Source organism: Chiloscyllium plagiosum, chromosome 39, assembly GCF_004010195.1.
Source record: "Chiloscyllium plagiosum isolate BGI_BamShark_2017 chromosome 39, ASM401019v2, whole genome shotgun sequence".
Classification (NCBI taxonomy): Eukaryota; Metazoa; Chordata; class Chondrichthyes; order Orectolobiformes; family Hemiscylliidae; genus Chiloscyllium; species Chiloscyllium plagiosum.
Window position 1 is genome coordinate 3,463,638 of NC_057748.1, and position 22,457 is coordinate 3,486,094.

The window sequence follows — 22,457 nt, forward strand, 5'->3', positions numbered from 1 at the left end:
CCTACACAAGCTCTCCATGGCAATGACTTCCCTCCCTAATTGCCCCCTCCCCATGGCAATGACCCCTACCCCCTGTCCCCTCCTACTATCCACCTTCTCCTCTCACCCTCACTCTCCCACTCCTTGCATAGTAGTGACTCCTGTCCCCATGGGGACTTGATCCTGATCCCCTCCAATGTCACCATCTCTGGCAATGGGCTGATACTCATGGCAATGGAATCTCTAAACATGCACATGTTTTTCTCCCCTGCCCCTGCCATGACCCTATAGTTTGAAGTCTGCCAGGCCACAGCCTCTGTCACTGTGACATCCTGGGATGGGAAATGAAGCTACACTTGAAGCTTCAGGAGGGGGTTGGGGTAAGGTCTAACTGACCACTTGTGATTTGGGGCTGGTGGGCACCTAGGGGCAAGCCCCATGGCCACCTGGATGACATGCACAGGACTTTTCTGATAATTTGGAGGTGATGTATACAAGAACTAGACCTGTGGGTTTTGTTGTCCAAGGTGACATGAGAGCTGTGGAGTGGGCAATGTGATTGGGGTTAAGTCAATGCTGTGAACTCTGGTAGCAGTTTGGAGCTCAGTGGAACTGGTGGCAGTTGGGAGGAGGCAGAGTTGTCATGAATTTTTAAAAAACTCAGCTATAATTGAAATTCTATAAGTGAGTATTTAACATTAAATTCTGGGAAGGAGGAGGAACTGTTGAGTTTTGGCGTACCTATTTATGGCCATTTTTTTCCTTTACCCACAATCTCTACACTGACTCAAGTGTAATCACATGTGGCTGCTTCTACTACCATCCTGGCTGACATGTTACATATGCCTTTGTTAACACAAACAAGTTTTATGGTGTCTGTCTCATTTCTTACTACTCCCTCCACCTCACAAAACACATATATATATATTTTAAGGAAATGATCTGTCATAGTTAATGTGTGTAATTTCTCCCAGTTGTTGGTTTTCGTGTTCTTTGAATTGATATAGTTGGGTGTCCTTAACATTCTGATGCTTTCTCTCAAATTTAAAATGAAGTACTTAAGTCTGTGGTATGTATGAATCAGCCGTTGGAAGGGTTGTAGTAAAATGGAACCGCGTCATGAGTAACTACTGTGTCCTCATGTCTATGATCTATTTATTCGTCTCAGTTTCCACTGGATCAGTTGAGTTTGTTATTGAGTTATCAAGTGAGCAACTCCAAAATTGTTAAAATCTGAATTTGGAAAATAAGTTCCAAAGTTAAAGTAGAGTATCCAAGTAAATAGATTTATTATTGATTTTTTTTTAAACTTAAAAAAAATCTGATTTGAATTCTGAAATGCCCATGTACTCAATTGAATAAATAATGCTTGACACATTTTGAAAATTCTTCCTTTTATTGTTGTACTAGAGGCTTTATGTTTAACATCAGTTGACTCTAGGGAAAATTTCAAGCAAACGTTGAACTTTATCTGCTATAATCCAATTGTGTGACTTCATAACCTTGAGACCTAGGACTGTTTCAATTGGTACCTGATCAAAGCTAGAATTTGTGCCCTGTCAAAACATGCAAACCTGTGCTCCATGTAAACAGTTTTCATGCCAAAGTATTGTCTCCTATTGAGCTAATTTACCTGTGACTTAGACATTGCTGAAGGTTGCATTGATTGCTGTCAGGATCTTGTAGGGTGCCAACAAGAAAGTTTGCTACTTGCTGAGAGAGACAGGAAAGTTCAGTGTTCTAGAAAACTTGGGATAATTCCTCCTTTTCAGTTTTGTTATCTGTGCTAACAATAATCAACCTCATTTTTAGACAGTGCAAACTTTACCCAGGCAGGGTCTGGCCCAGCACACACAAACTCAGCCATGCAGACATGTGCCCACTACAGCCTCCTTATTTCTGTTGAGCCGGTGTCATCTTGCCTTGCTTTGAATCTCTGTCGCCTCTGAGCTAAGAGCTAATGGGTTCGGGGATTGCAGATCATGATGTATACTGATACTTTTTAGTGCAACTTTCCCCTAGCACCATCAAAGTGCAGTTGTTCAGACTGGATGTTAGCTTTAGGCTTGCTTATTCCTTTCAGGTAATCATTGAAGGGTCCAATAACATTGGCAGAAAACTAGGGACAAATTCCTGGTGTTCTAGTCAGTGTTTCTCTAACCAACACAGAAAATTTTGATAAGCCACTTATTGGTATCACTTGTTATTTGTGGAATTTTGCTGTGTTTCGCTGGTTCAGAAGCTATTAAGAATTTCTTTCTCTCTCATGTCGAAGTACGAGTAGGAGAAAGATGATCCAGAAAGCTTGTTGACTAAGAGCAGGAGACCTGTAATTAAGAATGGAACGGGTACCTCGCAATGGTACATGTGACAACTGTTCTTCCATTTGTCTTCGAGTTCTACAGTCTGATCCATATGTAGAGTGGTACCCTCTTATTCCCAACATCTCAGTCATTCAGGTTTCAATAAAATAGGGAGTTCTGTGAAAGGGAAGTAATAAATCAAAGCTGGACCTTTGTTTAAATTTTGTCTAAGTGTAATGTAACAACTTAACTGCAGCATCTTAAAGGTAAATACAAAATACAGATACACAAACTTCAAAACTACAGTGCCACATCTGATTTCTTCTCTGCTGGGAATTGATTATTTTTTGATTCGGCTCAAAGTTTATCACTTTTTTTTTTCTCCCATCAGTGCTACCTTTTGAGTCAGTGATCTTATTAAATGCTGGAACAAACTCGAGGGTTGAATGGCTTACAGCTTCTGATTTATGTATTCAATGTTGAGTATTTGCTGATCTGGCATGCCTTCCTTAGCATTCTCTGGCTCAGATTCTGAGAAGGCACTATACTAGTCCGGCGTAGATAGCTTTCCATGCCCAGTTCTTGGCTTTATCTTTCAACAGGCCGCTCTTGAGGTAGATTTCCTAAACTCTTCTGTGGTTAACCAATTTTGCTGTTCTCATGCTTTTCCAGTCCTAGAAGATATTAGATTGTCCCTTTAGATGTGACTCTTAAGAACTCAGATTCGGAGACAGAGCCATGTTCGAGCCAAAATATGAACTCTGTTTATCTCTTCACAGATACTGCTGAGTTTTTCTAACTGCTTTGTGTTTTGATGTCCCAATCTTCCTCAAATTACTAAGAAAATTCACTTAACTGCATGAGGACATTGATTCTTTTGTTGCATCTAGAAATTTAGCTTTTCTTTCTTTCTAACACTGAAATAGGTGGTTAATAACTAGTTATTAACTAAGAACTCAATTAAATTGAGGAGCAAACATTGGCTTCACAGGTGATTAAAGTAAGATCCTCCACATCTCACTTCACATTAGTGGGAAATGCAATAAATTAAGCGCATTCAAATTAGTAAGACTACATTTTCACAGTCAAAAATATTTTGGTAGTCATGATTATGGAGCTTGAGTGATGTTCTAAGGAATCACAGTTAGGTGGTTTATAAACAAATGGATATAGCCATAGAAAGCTGGTAGCCCAAAATGTACAGAAGGATTGTTGCATTTATTGAAGAACAGAATTGAGTTATTACAAAAATGACTGGCAATTATTAAATCTTTATGAAGCACTGAAGTTTTGTTGAATTGGAGTTTGTTTTGCACTTTTTTTTTGCTGTCAAGGGGTGATTTTTAAGTTCCATGTTGCTTTGTGTCAGTCAGCTGAGATCACCAGATAAATATGGCTTCACTTGCCAAAGTTTGCATAGCAAATATTCTGATTTCCTCCTCTGTACAATATAATGCATTGACAGCTATTCCTGTTGAGGTGGTAGGCGAGAAGCAAAAAAGGATTCACAATATTTAATTATGACTTTATGTCGCATCCATGAGTTTGGGTTGAATATAAACTGATCGAGATGAAGCACTGTATTCTGTCTTAGGCCTCTTTATAACATGTAGTAATGAGTCTTAATATGTAACAATACATGGTATTCAAAGATATACCAGACTGTGATCGTATAGGTGCATTATAGAAAGACTATTTCCTAAACTATACTGCCTGATGTTGGTGGGTCTATTCCATGTGCTTCTCAACACATGGTTCTAATATTCACATGGCTACACTTCCAGTTTCTGCCTAGCGTCTGTTTCTCTCAACTCTGCTCTTTAGGCCCAGTGAAGAGCAGCTCTGTGACATCATCACGAGATTGTTCCAGGGTCCTGAATCCCATGCACAGCATGGATATGAAGCAACAGCAAAACACCAATTGAGACAAATGCTTAAGAGATGGAAAATAGGAGGGGTGCACCTTAAGACTCTGTTTTCACTACATAACTGTGTTCAGTTTGACTTTAACAAAAGGTTAAAAAAAAGAAGGCTTTTCTCTATGAAACTGCAGCCCTAATGAACCTTTATCGCAGCTTTCATCGCTGGTCACAAGATGTAGTCAAACTTGGACAGAAGGGTTAATTCTACTCCCTGCTTTGACAACACCTTTTTGTTTCTAGTTGGAGCCTTTGGCATTATACATTCCAGAGACAGATTGGCTGAAACAGAAGGAGGTAGTACCTGCCCAGCCTGGCTGGGAGTGTGTGTATTTGTGCAGTTTTCCATGCTGTATGCTAACCCGTCACCTTTTTTGTCACTTCTAAAGTGCCTGGATAACTATCCAAAACTTGCCAACAAGGTAGGCTTTCAAAGATAGTGGTCAGAGAGGCCACGGGGGGAGGAGTTTAGAATGAGGCCAATGCATTTGACAGCATGGTTGTCAACCCCTGAGTTTGAATTGGTGGGAATACAGGGAAATAAATAGTTTGGAGAATATCGTAGGTGGAGAGGATATTATAGAGGAACCACTTAATCACAACAGGAGGATTAAACACTTGTGCTGGGGAGGCAGGAGCTAATTTGGTTCAGCAACAGGTGAGCACGTTTAGGACTGAGTTGAGGAGGAAATTCTTCACCCAAAGGGTTATGAATCTGTGGAGTTCCCTGCTCAGTGAAACAGTTGAGGCTACCTTGTTGAATGTTCATAAGGTAAAGATTTTTGAACAGTAATGGAATTGAGCGTTATGGTGAATGGCTGGGTAAGTGGAGCTGAATCCATGAAAAGATCAGCCATGATCTTATTGACTGGCGAGCAGGCTCGATGGGCCAGATGCCCTACTCCTGCTCCTAATTCTTTCACTCCTTCGTTAAATGCTTCATTTGAATTAGTGATTGAGACTGAGAGTCCACTTATAAGATGGGATTTCTACTAATGTTAGGAAAAAACACCCTTACTTCCAGTTCTGAATCAAAATCATTACTGTAAGATTGCAAGAACAGATTTTTGACAACCATGGTGACATCATCAATACAGCGATTGCTGTTTCTGGAATTCAGCTCCAAGCGATGGACTTATGGAACCAGTCTTTAAAGATTGTCATCCTGTAACCTCCATGGTGAGCCAAATGATAATTTCACAAAATGGAGATTAACCATAGAATAGAACCATAGAATCGCTACAGTGTGGAAACAAGCCGTTTGGCTCAACAAGTCCACACACACTTTCTGAAGAGTATCCCACCTAGACCCATTCCCCTGCCCTATAATCCTACATTTCCCATAACTAATGGACCTAAGTTGTTGGTTTTCTTCTTTCTGCTCATATAAGGGTTGTTAGAGAATGCAGGCTGTATCAAGGCTTCCAACCTGGCAGTACTTGTTACTGAATCCCTATATCAGTGATACAGCCTTTATATACTTGATGTAGAGTGGTTGTGATAAAATGCTGGGGGTTTTTTTCTTAGTAATTTAGAGTTTTGTCTCTTTCAAACTTGTTGCAAACTTGTTGGAAAGACAAATAAGAATGCGGAATACAGGGTTATTTGGAGAGGGTGCAGAGAAGGTTTACCAGGATGTTGCCTGGAATGGAGAATAGGTCATGCGAGGATAGGTTGAGAGTGCTAGGCCTTTTCTCGTTGGAACGGCAAAAGTTGAGGGGTGACTTGATAGAGGTTTATAAGATGATCAGAGGCATAGATAGAGTAGACAGTCAGAAACTTTTTCCCCGGGTGCAACAGAGTGTTACAAGGGGATATAAATTTAAGGTGAAGGGTGGAAGATATAGGGGGGAATGTCAGGGGTATGTTCTTTACCCAGAGAGTGGTGTGGGCATGGAATGCGCTGCCTGTGGGAGTGGTAGAGTCAGAATCTTTGGTGACCTTTAAGCGGCAATTGGATAGGTACATGGATGGGTGCTTAAGCTAGGACAAATGTTCGGCACAACATCGTGGGCCGAAAGGCCTGTTCTGTGCTGTATTGTTCTATGTTCTATCCCAATTGGAGAGTGTTTCTGTCAACATTTCTTTGGGATAAAATTGCCCTTGAGCTGTTTGCATATTGATTTCTGACATTTCCCCAGTTGTTTTAAATTTATGCAGTGGATTATATATCTGGGAAGTCATAGGAAGAAACAACAACTTGCATGCATATTACACCCATTTATATACCACCTTTCAGACTGTAGGATTTGCAGCTGGATAAATGCCTTTTGAAATGACTCCAGTCTAGGAATTCCAGCCACAGTAGGGTTCTGCAAGTCTTTAACGTGTTCCAGATCTTGATTGAGGTATACATGTTGACCAGGACTCTAGGCAAACCCCTGTGCTTCTCTTACAGTGGCAACGGCATCTTTTGCATCTACCTGAGAGAAATGAGGCCTCTACACAGTGACTCTTCTGAAAGACAGTGCTGTATTTCCTCCATTCTGGCACTGGAAGTCTTCATCTGAATTTTATGCTCATTGTTCCAGAGTGAGAAAATTATTTTTGACTTGCAGATTATTATACTACAGCAGTTTGTGAACATAATAATTGAGAAGATCTGATTAGCAGGTTATCTCCACTTTAAGCTGACACTTAACAGTGATATAAATTGAGGCAGGAAGATGCATTGAAGTTTCTGTAGCTTGTTTGAGCCTGTATGGAGGCCAAAGCTGGCTAGCTCCTTAGATTTGCTTTAAATGTTTACAAGGGAGAGGATTATTCCCACTCCGTGATTTTAGATGTGAAACATTTTGGATACTGCCCTGCACATTCCTGTAAGGGGGTACTTGCACCAGTCTCTAGAACAAAATGATTAAATATAATATGATTTCAGCAAGTAAATATTTAAATGACAAAGACTTTTCTGTACTTTGACATAACCTCAGGACATCAAGTACTTTCCAGTTATTGTTGAGGTATAGTTGTAATTTAGGGAGAAAATAAACATGTAATTGTCATTTAAAAAAAAATAAACTTGCAATTATGGCAATAAGCTTTATTCAGCGTTCAATTTGTGGTAAAACTGGAAGAGCCATTTTATTTAACAATATGACTGAATATTGTGCAATTCTTGTACATTCTGAAATTGCTGTTTTAAAACCCAAGCTCTGAATTTGCACAGATTTCAAACCTTGACTGCACACTGTCCTATCTGCTTGTTCGCAGCTTCTAATGGGAACATGCTTTACTTCCTGTCCTGCAGGTAAACGAGGACACAAAGGGAGGGCGAAGCAGTTCACAAACCCAGATGAGATTGATGCGCAGATGAAAGCTGAGAAAGAAAAGGCAAGTGTCTGGCACTCCATAACTGAACTGGTAATCTGCAGAACACTTCTGTCCACTGGGTACTTCGAATGTTGGAAACACTGAAAAATTGCAGCTCTAGCAACTTGCATTTTATAAAGCCTTTTAATATAGTAGATCATCTCAAGACTTCTGACAACTTCTCACCAAGTAATTTGAGGCCAAGCCTAGTGAAATATTAGGTCAGTGACTGACACAATGGGGAAGGTTTTAAGGAAAAGAAGGCATGAGTAACAGCTTTTCCTGGTTAAAAAGTTTTCAGTTAGTGACTTGTGACTCAAGGCCCTTTTGCATTCCTTTGCGTTCATGAGCGTTCCTTTGTTGAGACTCAAAATGAGTTCAAATTTTGCCTTTGGGAGCAAAGAGGTAGTGCCCTGTGTTATGGAGATATTGGTCTTTTGCTTCTAGAATGTAAACTCCCCTGTATGGGAATGTTGTGCAGTAGGTTGAGGGACAATTTGCTACAACATCCATCTGTTCAACTAGCAAACTACTAGATGGAGACAAGATGGTTTATTTTGCTTCAGAGCTCTATATGACCCAAGTATTTTAGGCAAAGCACAGTCTTCTGTTCATCAGCTTGAATTAAAGCCAAACAGTTTTGCGATATGTTAATGTGGGCATTGCAAAGCTAGTCATAAGCAGCAACTATACACAAAAGAGAATGTAAAATTGATACACAAGGTGGTGTGTTGATTGTAGGGTAGTGTACAACTGATGTTTACAGAACTTGGAGCAAGTAAAGAACTTAATTTTCTCATGCCCTTAACCTCCTTCCTCCCAGTTCTGGATGATAGAATTCCTTGGTTAAATCTATCTGTTCCCCTCCCATCTTTTTTTAACCAATAGGCAAAAGACCAGCCTGAAAATGAAAGTGATTCTGACAGCAGTGAAGATGATTTGGAGGTGAGTGCCCTTGATTCTGAAAGAGGCCATTACTGTTCATTTTGCTGTATGTAGCCAGGTTCTTATTACCCTGACAGATGCTAGCCATTTACTCTTGGCAGCATCACCTCTGGTGAGCTGTTAGCACTGTTATGTAATCTCTTTCTTGCTTCAGAACTATTTAGTTATGTTTTCTACAGTCAGTTTCTCTACAGCCATTTCCCCCACCCTGTAACTCCAGGACATTTTAGTAGTGCAGGGTTTCCAGCATCCTCCAGTAGGCCACTGAGTCAGCTCAGTTCTTTGTCTCTGAGCCTGAGTGGTTGCTCTTTCTAGATTACCCTCTTGTGCATAACTCCTCAGATTGGTCCTTTCCTCAAAGGGCAGTTCCTAGCAGTGGTTATGAGAGCAGGAACTTTAGCCTGCATTATTGCACTGTGCCTCTTGTCCCACTTGTTACTGTACATTGAAACATACTCTAATGTTAAGTTGGTGGCAAACTGACCAAATGAAGTATGTGTGTTCGGGAATGGGTCTCTGCAGAAACGCACAATGCGACCTGGCATTAATGGCTGGGCAAACCACATCTCCAGCTAGAATGTTAGTTAGACCCTACATGGCAACGCTTCCCTCTCCAGTGATGAAGGATTTCCTCACTCAGTTTCTAGGGTGTCGCATGGGGCCCTGGTTCTCTGTTCCTACTTAAAGCATGTGCCGTTTAATTTTTATGGGGCTCTATTGTTTATTTGGCAATATGTGGAAACGGGAGTAGGGTTTTCCAACCCTTTAAGCCTGTTCCACCTTTCAGTGAGATCACGGCTGATCTTTGACCCAACTCCTACCTTTGGCCCATCTCGCTTTTTAACCTTGATAACAAAAAAAAAGCAGATTTAAAATTAACACCCATAGCTGTTTGTTCCAAACCTCTGCCAATCTTAGTATATAGAAGTGCTCCATAACAGCTCTCCTGAACAGTCTGGCCCTAATTCTTGCATGATACCCTGAGTTCTAGAATTCCAACCAGTGGAAATAATTTCTTTACTTATCCTGTCTTTTCTTGTAAAAATCTCGAAGACTTTGATCAAATCACCCCTGAACCTTCTAAATTCTGCTGAAAATGTGCATGGTTTATACAGTCTGTCCTCGGACTTAACCCCGGAAGTCCAGGTGCCAATCTTGTAAACCTACACTCTAATTCATCCAAGGCCAGTATACCCTTCCTAAGGTGTAATGCCCAGTCTGCTCTCAGTAGTATAAGTGAGATGTAACCAGAACTTTAGATCTCTGCAGCATAACTTCTGCGTCCTTGTACTACACCTGCTTCCTTGTGTAATTTCCTTGCCTCAGGAAGCACCAAAGAGGAAAAGGTGTAGTGACCATAGAACATTCCAGCACAGTACAGGTCCTTCAGCCTGCAATGTTGTCCCGACCTGTGAAACCAATCTGAAGGCCCTTTAACCTACACTATTCCATTTTCATTCATATGCCCATCCAATGATCATTTAAATGCCCTTAAAGTTGGCAAGTCTAATACTGTTTCAGGCAGTGCATTCCACGTCCCTACTACTGAGTAACTACCTCTGACATTTGTCCTATATCTATCACCCCTCAATTTATAGCTATGCCCCCTCATGCTAGCCATCGCCATCAGAGGGAAAAGGCTCTCACTGTCCACCCTATCTAGCCCTCTGATTATTTTATGTCTCAATTAAGTCACACCTCGACCACCTTCTCGCCAATGAAAACTGCCTCAACTCCCTCAGCCTTTCCTTGTAAGACCATCCCTCCATATCAGGCAACATCATAGTAAGTCTCCTCTGAACCCTTTCGAAAGCTTCCACATCCTTCATATAATGCGGTGACCAGAACTGTACGCACTATTCCAACTATGCGGCCACACCGGAGTTTTGTAAAGCTGCAGCATGACCTCGTGGTTCCAAATTCAATCCCTGTACTAATGAAAGCTAACACACCATATGCCTTCTTCACAACCTTATCAACCTGGGTAGCAACTTTCAGGGATTTGTGTATATGGACACTGTGATCTCTTTGCTCATCTACACCACCAAGAATCTTACCATTAGCCCAGTACTCTGCATTCCTATAACTCCTTCCAAAGTTAATCCCTCACACTTTTCCACATTAAACTCATCTGTCACCTCTCAGCCAAACTCTACAGAGGGACATAAATAATTTGTATAACCTACAACAACCATTGTCACTATCCACAACTCTACTGCAAATTTACTAACCCAAGCTTCTACGCCCTCATCCAGATCATTTATAAAAATAACAGTGGACCCAAAACAGATCCTTGTGGCACCCCACTAGTAACTGAACTCCAGGATGAACATTACCTTTCAACCACCATCCTCTATCTTCTTTCAGCTGGCCAATTTCTGATTCAAACTGCTCAATTACCCTCAATCCCATGCCACCATATTTTGTACAATAGCCTACAGTGGAAAAACTAGAATGGCTGCACAAACTAAAATCAATGAAGGCCAGGCGGCCAGTGCAGTAAATCGGCAAGAAGCCGTTGATGGAGAGATGATGGACACTCTGCCTACCTGTGATCTCCATCTGGGAAGGTTCAAGTCCTGTACTGTTCTGTTTTGGTATTGCTGGTACAGCAAGTGATCACTATGTAAAGGTGTTTGTACTCTACATATCTCCTCAACCTATCAGCTGATCTTACAATTCCCTTTTTCCCTCGTGTTCCTCTCGTTTCACCCTCAAGGTGTGACTACTCCATCTGGTAGTGAGTTTCATGTCCTACCCAAGTAGCATGTAAACTTCGTCTTGTTGGTGTGGTATTAATATTGAGCTGAAACTCTGCAGGCTTGCCTGAGTGCCATAGTGCTGGGTTTGCGATCAATTCTTTGTCATAGATTAATAACAGGCATCCTGATTTTGCCTACCATGTAATGTTTGAAGGACCACTGTGGACATCAGGGAAGCAGAAGAGCTCAAATAGCCACTTGTTACTCACCACCCTGTCACTTACAGTTAATCAGCATCCAAACAAAAGGATAGATTAACACTTTGGGTGCAGGCAGTGTTTTATCGTTACATTACTGTGGATGTTTGTCAGGTTTTTTTGTTTGTTTGGAAGAAAATGTTTGGTTTGTTTGAGATGGGCTTGATGAAGGGATCGTTCTTGGTGGGAGTGAATCATTGTCTTCTCTCGTTGCAGCCCAAGAAGAAAGGAGTGGAAGGTTTAATAGAAATTGAGAACCCAAACCGTGTAGTGCAGAAGAACAAGAAAATTACTGCTTTGGATCTCAATCCCCCAAACCGTGAGCTCAGCAGGCGAGAAAGGTAGGGAAAAGATTGGGTTCTCCTTTCACGTTTGAAACATGTAATCTTTAAGTCTCTCATAGCCAGCCTACTCTCCAGCAAATGCTTCTGTACAATTTGTCCACGAAAAACACATGTTGCTGTCATTTGCTCCATCCCTCTCCTTGTCCACTATCTTCAGACTGTAGAATTCCTCCAGCGCACAAGGTAGCCATTCGGCCCATCGAATCTTCCGAACAGCATCCCATCCGGACGCTGTCTGTAACCCCTCATGTGCCCTGGCAATCCACCTAGTGTACACATCCCTGGATACTATTGTCAATTTCGGCATGACCAATTCATCTAACCTGCATGTCTTTGGGCTGTGGGAGAAACCAGCACACCCAGAGGAAGCCCCCACAAACCTGGGCAGGGTGTGCAAACTCTACATGGTCGCCCAAAGTTAGAATCGAGCCCAGGTCCCTAGCTCTGAGGTAGCACTGCTAGCCACCGCACTGCCTGCAATTAATTTTCAGCCTTTAATGTTCTGTTGGCTGGGTTTATCTAGTTTCTGAAAGTGTCGACTGTTTCCCCTCTCCACCTTAGTCTGCCTGCCTTTGCAGCTTTTCTTTATACCCACTGGAGGAGACAGTAGCACAATGGTAAGGTAACTGTAATCGGGAGCCCAGACCTGGTTCATTTTAAGCTAAGCGGGTGGTGCGTTCGATATTCAGTGAGTAAATCTGGAATCCCCTAACAACTGTTGTTAATTGTGATTTTTAAAAGCACACCTGGTTCATTAATTTTCATTTGATGGAATGAAATTTACTGCTTTTACCTGGTCTTATCTATAAATGACTCTCGACTCTTGTGAGATGCTCATTTCATGGGCAGCAAATGCTGGCCTTGCCAGCGACCCCATAAAACAATTAAAATCTTAGCAGCAAATCGCATCTAGAAGCGGTAACGCTTTACTGGCTTTTACTTTCTGTGAACTTCAGCTTGTCCAAAACAGCCCATGTCCCACTGCACGCCCACCCTCCCTTGTCCATTGTCAAGTATTTCCTGTCATTGCAACTCCATCCTCTGCATCTTGAAGCAGAGCTCCCTCTATATCAGGATAGGCCTTTCTCCAAAGAAAAGGTGCAGGAATGCATCCCCTCTACAGCTTGCTATGATGTGATCCCAGTATTTGTTTGATCAGTTCCCAAGCCAGCTGCTTTACAGTCGAGTAACCAAAGCTTAACTGAGCTCTCGGGTTAAAAATATTCAAGATATCAGAGCATCGCATATATTCGAGTTTGATCTGCATAGTTTTAACAGAGCTCAAGGGCAGACAAGAAAGTGGAGTTGAGGCTATAATCAGAGCAGCTGTGATTTTCATCAAATGCTAGAACGTGCTTGAGGTACCGAATGGCCACTGCTTCTCAGTTTTGCATTGTTCTTCAGCAGAGAGCAGTGGAGGATGGATCATTGAATATGTTACTCACCAATATAAATTTTATTTCACTACTTGTGTCCTTTTCTCAACCTCCTGAACGCATCTCAGGGAAGAGATAGAGAAACAGCAGGCCCGGGAGAGGTATATGAAACTCCACTTGGAGGGGAAGACTGAACAGGCGCGTGCTGACCTGGCACGGCTCGCCATCATCCGGAAACAGCGGGAAGACGCAGCCAAGAAGCGGGAGAGTGAGAAGAAAGGTCAGTGACGAGTTAGATTTTTAACGAGCGCTTGTTAAGTGTGCCAGACTGGAGTTTGATCTGGGTTGCTGGGCCAGGTTACAGGGCTGCTTATAAGAAATTGTGGGGTGAGAGAGAGGGGGCGGGCAGATAGTCAATTGGGGATGGTGGCTGTTTAATCATTGTAAACAAAAGACGCGATCAGGATGGAAACCCGTCTTTGTGTAATGTTTCCATCGGGACCTCGATCTCCTTTGGATAATCCGATTTTCGGATAATTGGTATTCGGATAATCGAGTTTCCCCTGTACACACCACAAAAGCGGTGCACGTAGATCACAAATCTGTGACTGATGTCTTGTTAGAACTTTCTGGGGGTCAGAGTGCAGAGAGCAAATTTAAAAATGGCACAAAGTGAAGATATTCAGTTTGTGAAACAATGAGTATAATTGCGTGGCATGCACATGTATAAAGCTTTCTTTTGCTTCCCATTTTTCTTGTCTCCCCAACTTTCTTCAGGAAAGGAAGCCAAGGCCTAGCACCTGATCTGCCCGACAGATTCATCTGGTAACTTGGAAGGGACAGGCTGGGACAGTCAGACTGTTTGCTCCCACACAGCTCATCTCTTCTGCCCATCACAAAACAAAACTAAAACCCCCCCAAAAAAAACTACCCATCACACCACATGCTGCAGCTGGGCCCGGCCAGAGGGAAGCCTGCGTTGTTTGAATTGTTGTTCTTCCAATAGCCATGAATAAACAGGTGTTGTGTTTAAAAAAAAAAAAACAAACCCAGCCATGTGCTTGTAGAAGCACCGTGGGCATTCTGTCAAATGGAAGACTGAAAGACTTGTTGACGTTTAAAAGGAAGTGCCATGGTCTGTCGGGCACTGAAACAGTTAAAGGTTGTAAAAGGTAGAGTGACTTCGGGTGCTTAGGTCCCACCAGCCACAGGTCTGTAACGAGCTGCAAGTTCACTGCCTTTCCATCTCATTGTTGGCTTTCTTACATTTATCAATACTGGCACCAAGCTAGCCTGGGTTATATTTCTGGGGCCAGGTGTAGGTGGGATTTACACCCAAAGAATAACCTCTGCTGTCATTGTCCATCTGTGGCTGATATCTTTGACAAAAGTTGCGTGAATATATCGTTTCATAGAGGGTTGGGGAGGGGTTTTAAATGATTGGCTTCGCTGTTTAGACTTCTGAATGTTGTTTGGCATAAATAGGCTGCAAAGCTCTTTCAAGGGTGTGGTTTTGTTTTTTTTTTGGGGGTGGGTTGGTTGGTTGGGAGGGTGAATTAATGGCACTGTCCATGTGCTGAGTTTGCATTCTCTACCTTCGTTTTGATCTCCTGTTTTCATTATTTTTCTAACTTGAGTCTGGGTGTTTCATTTTCTCCTTCTCTGTGAGAAATTACTGCCATGACAATATACTTGCAAGCTTCATTGGTTGGTGCTATGAGCCAGGTAAAATAAGGAATCTCTTCTGGTGTGAGATCAGGGACTGTTGTTATGCTGTGTAAATCTGACATTGTTGGAAATGGCAATTAACTTCTTTATTTTCCCCTTTGGGCAGGTTCTGAATTGTATCTAATTTCTATATCTGCATCCCCTGTTTTGTTTATTTTGTGCTGTTGCTTTTGGGGTTTGGTTGAATGGATAATTGATCTGAAAAGGAGATCACAAGTGCTGGAAAACAAAATCATAAACAGCTTTCTGAACTAAAAGTGCTAGATTCCTTCCTGGGGCTTGGTTGCTAATTTGAAATGGTGGAATTGGGTGGTGTTGCAGGTTGTGAGGAGGTGGAAATGTTAGATTTTTGAGCTGCTTGTATGCTGTAGGATCCCACTCCTGTTTGCTCCTCAGTGGTTGCTGCTGGCAAATCCACGCACAATGATGGGTGGACTGGTTACTCCGCACTGCTCCTGCAGGTCAACTCGCCTGTAACATTTGAGGTGGTTGATCTGTAGAAGGAAAGTGGGGGTCTCTGAGTGAGAAGCTGCTGTCTGTAAGTCCAGTAAAGTAACTGGAGTTTGGGGCAAGTAGGCTCATCCAGAGGACCGTGGACTCTAGTTGTCAACAGCTGATGTCTGAGTTGCCAAGGACTGGTGTCAAGAAATATTTCTCTTGTTTTGTCTATACTTACTGGCATTTTTGTGCCAAAGAGCCTAAGAGCTGTTCAGATGTCAGAAGGACAAATACCTACCAAAACAATGGAGTAGCAGAAAGAGAAAAAGGTTGGTATTTTACCCTTTCTCCTTCAGGCAATGATTCAACCTCTAGATTTGTAACAGTTTTGGGCTTTGGTCTCTGTTAACATTTTAAGGGGGCCCAATCAGCAAAACTCGCAATAGCCTCTGCTTGGTGAAACCTGCCAGCTGAAACCAAACTGTAACACAGAGGGTGACACTATCACTCATTGTTTTACAAGAAGAATTCTCTCCTGTTTGATGGAATGTTGTTTATTTTGACATGAATGGTTCTGGGTCTATGATTTTGATCAGTCTTTCTGTGAAGCCATGCATTTAAGAAGTAAAGCAGCCCAAGTGAAATTCACTATATCTCAGACAATCTCTCATAACCCCATTTCCCTGGTTTGATTGGGCCATTGTCTTGCTAAAGCACCGATGGTGCCAATCCAGGTCTCTGCAGTACATCGGACAAGATCACTTTGTGATACAGCAGTGCTCACAACACAATTTAAGGCCCATAGTTCACTATACCATTTCCTTTCTACCTGTAGTACTTTAGTCAGTGCCTGCTGAATCATGTGCCTTCTAGACATTTATGCTACAGCCAACTTATCACCTCCACCTTTGGGCTCAGGAGCAAGGGATTTGCAGTGAAAAGATATTAGTCACCACTACCATTTCACAATACAAAATCCCTCAGACTTGTTCTCCGTTCTGTACAGTTGCTTTAATCAATGGCTTCCTAGACTTGCAGTTACGTTCTCCATTATCTGCACACGGTATGTGTTATCTGTAATGTTCCTCCTAAGGCAAGATTTAAATTTGAAACAACCCTTGCCTAAAACTCAAGTGACAATCCATCACAGTACAACCATCCTCCTGTCAACTTTATTCAGGTGTGGTCAAATTCTCCTGACGTCTGACCTACCATTTTGCCCACTGTGTTCCTCCAGATTTCTAACAACTGCATTGTCAAATTGCAAAAATGCACATTACAATATGATGATTGATGGCAGCATTATAGTACAGCAGATGGTTTCTCAAGCACACAATTTAGTCTTGATTAAAATATTCCCATTGGCTCAAGAATGATCAAAGCTATTCTGCTAGCCAAATGTTTGTGATTTCAGCTGACTACAGCTGGTGATCTGAAACATTGGTGTAATCAGCTGCAGAGTGTCTCGATCCTACCTGCTTACATCCCCCAAAGCATTGTGCTGCTTTCTGCCAGATTAAATCAGATGGAAAAACTCTGACTGGTAAACAGGATGGAACCTACCTTGAGCTCCTCTGTTTGGGCCATAACAGGAGATGGGTTTTCTGTCTGGATTTTATTCAAACTGACATCCCTTTTTTCACTTTTTTCTTTTATAAGTGGTTGTTTTATTAACCAGCTCCGTTCTGCAGTTGGGCACCCACTCTTTCGTGCTGTAGTTTGTTTCATGGGAGCTGTCACCTGTCTGGAGTATTCTCCACAGAAGCTTGGAGATGGAGTTAATGAACTGTCAAGGGCTTTAGCCTATACTGTGGGCTTCTGTTCAAAAGCATCCAGGCTGAAACCCCTCTGCAATCTAGTGTTGCGACATAATCACAGGGTTAAAGAATGCTTTTTTTAATTTAAATTGAAATTAAACCTCTGAAAGAAACTGCCTTCAGCTTGTCTGTTTTTTTTAATTAAAATAAGACGCATCTCATTCATACATCTGTCCTTGAACACATCAAGACAGGCCTATTCTGATTCCCTATTGGCTGGCCTTTCCTTTCCACTCTCTGTAAAACTTTCATCCATGTGGCACAGTGGTTAGCACTGCTGCCTCACCGCGCCAGACACCCAGGTTTAATTCCTGCCTCAGGCGACTCTGTGCAAACTCCACACATTCTCCCGTGTCTGTGCGGGTTTCTTCCGGGTGCTCCGGTTTCCTCCCACTGTCCAAAAATGTGCAGTTTAGGTGAATTGGCCATGCTAAATTGCCCGTAGTGTTAGGTGAAGGAGTAAATGTAGGGGAATGGGTCTGGGTGGGTTGCACTTCGATGGGTGGTTGTGGACCCGTTGGGCCGAAGGGCCTGTTACCACATTGTAAGTAATCTAATCTAACAATTTTTCCTATCTCCGCTGACATCTGTCATTCCCTATTAGATTTTAATGTTCCGAGGATGTTTTATTACGTATGTGCTGCGGTGTAAAGCTAACCTGTGAAATATGTGACTTGTGCTGATACCTGTTGCTGAATGGAGAGGAGAGTGGAATCATTGTGATGGAAGGGGGTACGAGAGTGTAATTGGGGCCTGGGAATCAGGTTAAGTGAACAAGAAACAGATTCTGGCTTAATGATGGGAATGCCTTGTTAATTGGATGAGGGAGGGGATCCAGGTCAATGAATGATCGAGGGAGTCTGAGTGAACAGTGGGGAAGGGGTTCCTGAATGGGTTAGTGACTCAATCTGGGTTGTTGAGTGGATGGGACTGAAGCCTGCATCCACAATTTCTTTGGCTCTCCAAGTCTGTTCAAAGACTGAGTGACCCTGCTCAGAAAGAATCACACTAGCCAAGTGTGGAGCTCAGCAGCTGCAAAAGATGGCTTTTCAACTTCCAGTTGGAGACGTGTTGATTCATCACAATCAGTAGGCAGATTGGCCTGGTCATTATTGTGCATTAAGCCTATTCACTAGCTGTTAGGATGCTTACCATCAGTTGGTTCCTGGTTTTTAAAAAAAGCCCCTAAAAGTATGTTTGAGCGGCAGGATGGACTGTCAGCTGATATGGTTTGAGCTTATCTATTCAGATTGTCATGTGATCTTTAAGACACGCAAAGGGGCTGGTAATGTTGCATCCCATGTAGTTGTTTGTTTGTGAATGATAGGACAATTTTGCAATTATAAATACCATATGTCAACAAAATGAGAACTGGCTAGAACATAGGCAGGCTGTCTCTAAATCAGCTGCAGTGTTTAAACAAACCTTTTGATGCTTCCTGAATTGCAAAATTACATAGCATTCTCCACCAGGAATCTAAGGCTGATCTTGTTGTTTTTTAAAAATATACCTTCTCACAATAGTGTGGTGCAAAGGCCCACAAAGAATCATGGGCATCTCTCTTTGAGAAATGTTGGTTATGTACAACTTGATAGCAAGCACTCCAGGGGCCACAGTCTTTTCCCTAGACTGGGGGGGCGAGAGTTCCAAACTAGAGGGCATATTTTAAGGTGTGAGGAAAAAGAGATTTTAAAAGGGACCTGAGGGGTAATATTTCCACATAGAGGATGGTTCATTTGTGGGATGAACTGCTAGAGGACCTGGTTGATGCGGGTACAGGTGCTATTTTAAGAAATATTTGGACAGGTATATGAATAGTAAAGGTTAGAGGGAAACGGTTTGAATGCAAACAAATGGGACTGGTTTGGGACACTTGGTTGGCATAGACAGGTTGGACCAAAGGCCCTATTTCTGTGCTGTGTGACTCTTCAGAGTAGGGTGAGATGACAATGCATGCCTCCATAACCTACAGCATGGGGATTAGACCTGCACTGATGCGCCTCAACACCCCCGACTCTCATAATACCAAAATGTCAATATTGAATTTAGATTGACCCTTGAAGTGCTTTACTAAGGGAATGTTAAATGTTGGAGGTGCTGTCCCACAAATGTAATTAAACCATAAAGCTTTGCCTTGCCTGTTCAACCTAAACCTAAAATATTGCACAGCATTATTTTGAAAGGCAAGAGCGTTCCGTCACTGGTATCCTGACCTAAGTCCACCTGAAAGCAATTTGTCTGGTTATTCTAAAAAGTAGCAGAGACTCCTATGTGCAAGGTGGTTGCAACTTTTGTTTCATGACAGCATTGACAACTATAAAATGTAAAGTGCTTTGGAGTGTCCCAAATTGTGCTTATGGAGATGCACATGCTAAAAGCATCTTTCCCTCACAATACCATTCTGCGCTAGGTATCAGCGCACGTTAGTATTACTAGTGAGTATGACAACTCTCATAATTGGTTAAGGTGTTGCTTTAATCCAGGCATTAAAGTTTCAAAGCTGTTAGTTCAGCTATGCATCCCTGGAACAGCTGGGACTTGAACCCTGGCTTCCAGGATCAGACGTTGGGTTTGAGATGAGTGTAGGCAGTCAAATATTTTTAAGAGTGTGGTGCTGGAAAAACAGCAGGTCGGGTAGCATAGCAGGAGAATCAACATTTTGAGCAAGGGACCTTCCTGATGAAGGGCTCTTGCCCGAAATGTTGACTCTCCTGCTTCTCGGATGCTGCCTGACCTCCTGTGCTTTTCCAGCACCACGCACTTGACTTTGGTCTCCAGCATCTGCAGTCCTCACTTTCTCCTTGACAAAAATATTTGACTATCAGTATGGACTGATGAAACTGCAGTGCAAATACTATACACTAGAGGGTACTCATGGCTTAGAATTACTGTGAACTGGAGACTCAGAACAATCTAATTGTTGGGAAGCTGTAGAGTCATATAGCACCAAAACAGATCCTTTGATCTAATTTGTCCAGGTCGACTAGCTATCTTAAATAAATCTAGTCCCATTTGCAAGCATTTGGTCCATAACCCTCTAACTCCTTCATATATCCATCCTTTTAAATATAATTGCACCATCCTCCACTTCTGGCAGCTCATTCCATGCACACACCACTCTGTGTGAAAACATTGCCCCTTAGATCCCTTTTAAATGGAAGATTTTATTCATTTAAACCATAATTTGGTCATGCAGCTCTGTTGATTAACTATGACTGTGTTAATTTTCTCATCATTGGGAGTGTTAGTGCAATTGTGAGAAGGGAAGAGATTGAGTAGTTTGGGCCAGTCATTTATCTGTGCACTGTTTGCGTGTCTCACCCTCACCTCCAGTCAGTTTGCACTCTTGCGTATACCGTGACTGCGATCCACTGATGTTTCGGGAAATGTCTTCACTCTGTTGCGTTTTGGGAAGGTTTACATTTCGCAAAGAAGGCTAGCGTGTAATTTGGAAACAAACGATTAGTCTTAATTACTCGGGAACCACAGGAAGCAACGAGTCTCTGATGTTCCCAGCATTGTCCAGCTCCCTTGGGATATTGCTTCTGAAAGAAGGTTTCTTGTGTTAATGGTGGCCATGTGGCACATTAATGGAGCAAAACTGGTCTTGGTTTTATTTGATGGATGATCTGATAGTATTCCGATGGCTGAGACAGCATTTAGTGCCCATCCTGAAGTGCCCTAGAATAAGCACCCTGCCAGGTCAGGTAAGGTTGGCAGGTTTCCCTCCATGAAGGACACCAGGTGGGTGTTTTTCTTTTATTTATTCATTTTATGGGATGAGGGCATTGCTGGCTGTCCCTAGTTGCCCCCTTGGGGTGAGCCGCTGCCTTGAACCACTGCATTCAGTGTTCTGTGAGTTGACCCACAATACCATTAGGGACAATGAACAACATTAACCATTAGACCAGTCTTTTTAATATTGAATTGAAGTTGCACCGTCTGCCATGGCAGGATCCGAACGCATATCCTCCAGAGCATTAACCTGGGGCTCTGGATTGCCACTGTCACTGCCATTGCCGTTATATCTCTACTCGCCCATTCTCAGAGAATGCCAGTTCTTGTTGTGGAATACCAAGCTTTGTTGAGGACAGTTTAAGAATAAGCAGTTTTCCCATGCAGGGCTTTGCCAGACAGCAACTACATTTTCGTTGGTTTTTTTTATATCATCTGCAGCAGTTTTTATATTGTCTGTAGCAGTTTTTTTTTAAAGAAAAACACATTTTGGGATTAAATGTTAAAATTATTCATCATACTCGTGATACATCATCTTGACCATTACCCAGGTCCAACGAATTAAATCAAATCCATTTTTTTTTTAGATTAGATTCCCTACACTATGGAAACAGGCCCTTCGGCCCAACCAGTCCACACTGACCCTCTGAAGAGTAACCCACCCAAACCCATTTCCCTCTGACCAATGCACCTAGTGCTATGGGCAATTATAGCATAGCCAATTCACCTAACCTGCACATCTTTGGACCGTGGGAGGAAATCAGCATAGACATGGGGAGAACATGTAAACTCCACACAGACTGTCACCCGAGGCTGGAATCGAACCTGGGTCCCTGGTGCTGTGAGGCAGCAGTGCAAACCACTGAGCCACCATGCCTCCCTTTTTGTTTCATTACAACCAGTGGGGAAAAAAATAGTTAAATACGTACAAAAAGAAAGCCACACACACACACACGCAAATTCATTCTCTTAGCCTCTGTCAATATTATCTTTATAGGTCTAAGTGAATTTATGTACATTCTGCACAAAGTGTCTACAATTGCATGTGATTTCTGACTTTGTTCTGGGGAACTGCACTGCTGCTTCTCCTCCCTTTGCAGCCCTGGAGGTGTATCATTCCTGACTGCATCCGTGCCCTGCATCGGTTACTGGGGCCTTAGATTGACTGCTGGGTCAGCTGGGTGTATTTCCCAGTTTGCCTCAGTGGGCATCTCTGTACACAAGGCGGTCATCTCAATGAGACCCACTCCAGGTACTGACTCCGACCCCACCCCCAGCTCCACACCCACACCAGCTCCCAGCCCTGCCGAGTTTTCACCATCCCTCCAGACCTCCCCCTCACTGAGGACGAACGATCAGTCCTCAGCAAAGGATTCATCTTCGTCCCCCTCCGTCCACACATCAATGAATTTAATACACGCTGTGACATCGAACAATTCTTCCGTCGCCCCCGGCTCCGAGCTTACTTTCACAATCAGAACTCCCGCCCACCTTCCAAGGACCCCTTCGCCCACCTCCAACGCACTGCATCCACCTGGACACCCCGCGCTGGCCTAATACCTGCCCTCGACCTCTTCATTTCCAACTGCCGCCGGGACATTAACC

At 42.7% G+C, this 22,457-nt stretch overlaps 1 protein-coding gene across 1 annotated transcript in view; it reads left to right on the forward strand.

The window, feature by feature from the left end:
* The window catches only part of pdap1a (pdgfa associated protein 1a), an 18,168-nt gene extending 938 nt beyond the window's left edge, over positions 1 to 17,230 (forward strand). The window contains exons 2-6 of the mRNA XM_043679503.1: positions 7,449 to 7,531; positions 8,399 to 8,455; positions 11,631 to 11,755; positions 13,263 to 13,414; positions 13,912 to 17,230. Of these exons, the coding sequence (XP_043535438.1) occupies positions 7,449 to 7,531; positions 8,399 to 8,455; positions 11,631 to 11,755; positions 13,263 to 13,414; positions 13,912 to 13,931 (437 nt within the window). The 3' untranslated portion in view covers positions 13,932 to 17,230. The remainder of the gene's footprint in view (positions 1 to 7,448; positions 7,532 to 8,398; positions 8,456 to 11,630; positions 11,756 to 13,262; positions 13,415 to 13,911) is intronic.
* The last annotated feature ends 5,227 nt before the right edge of the window (positions 17,231 to 22,457 follow it).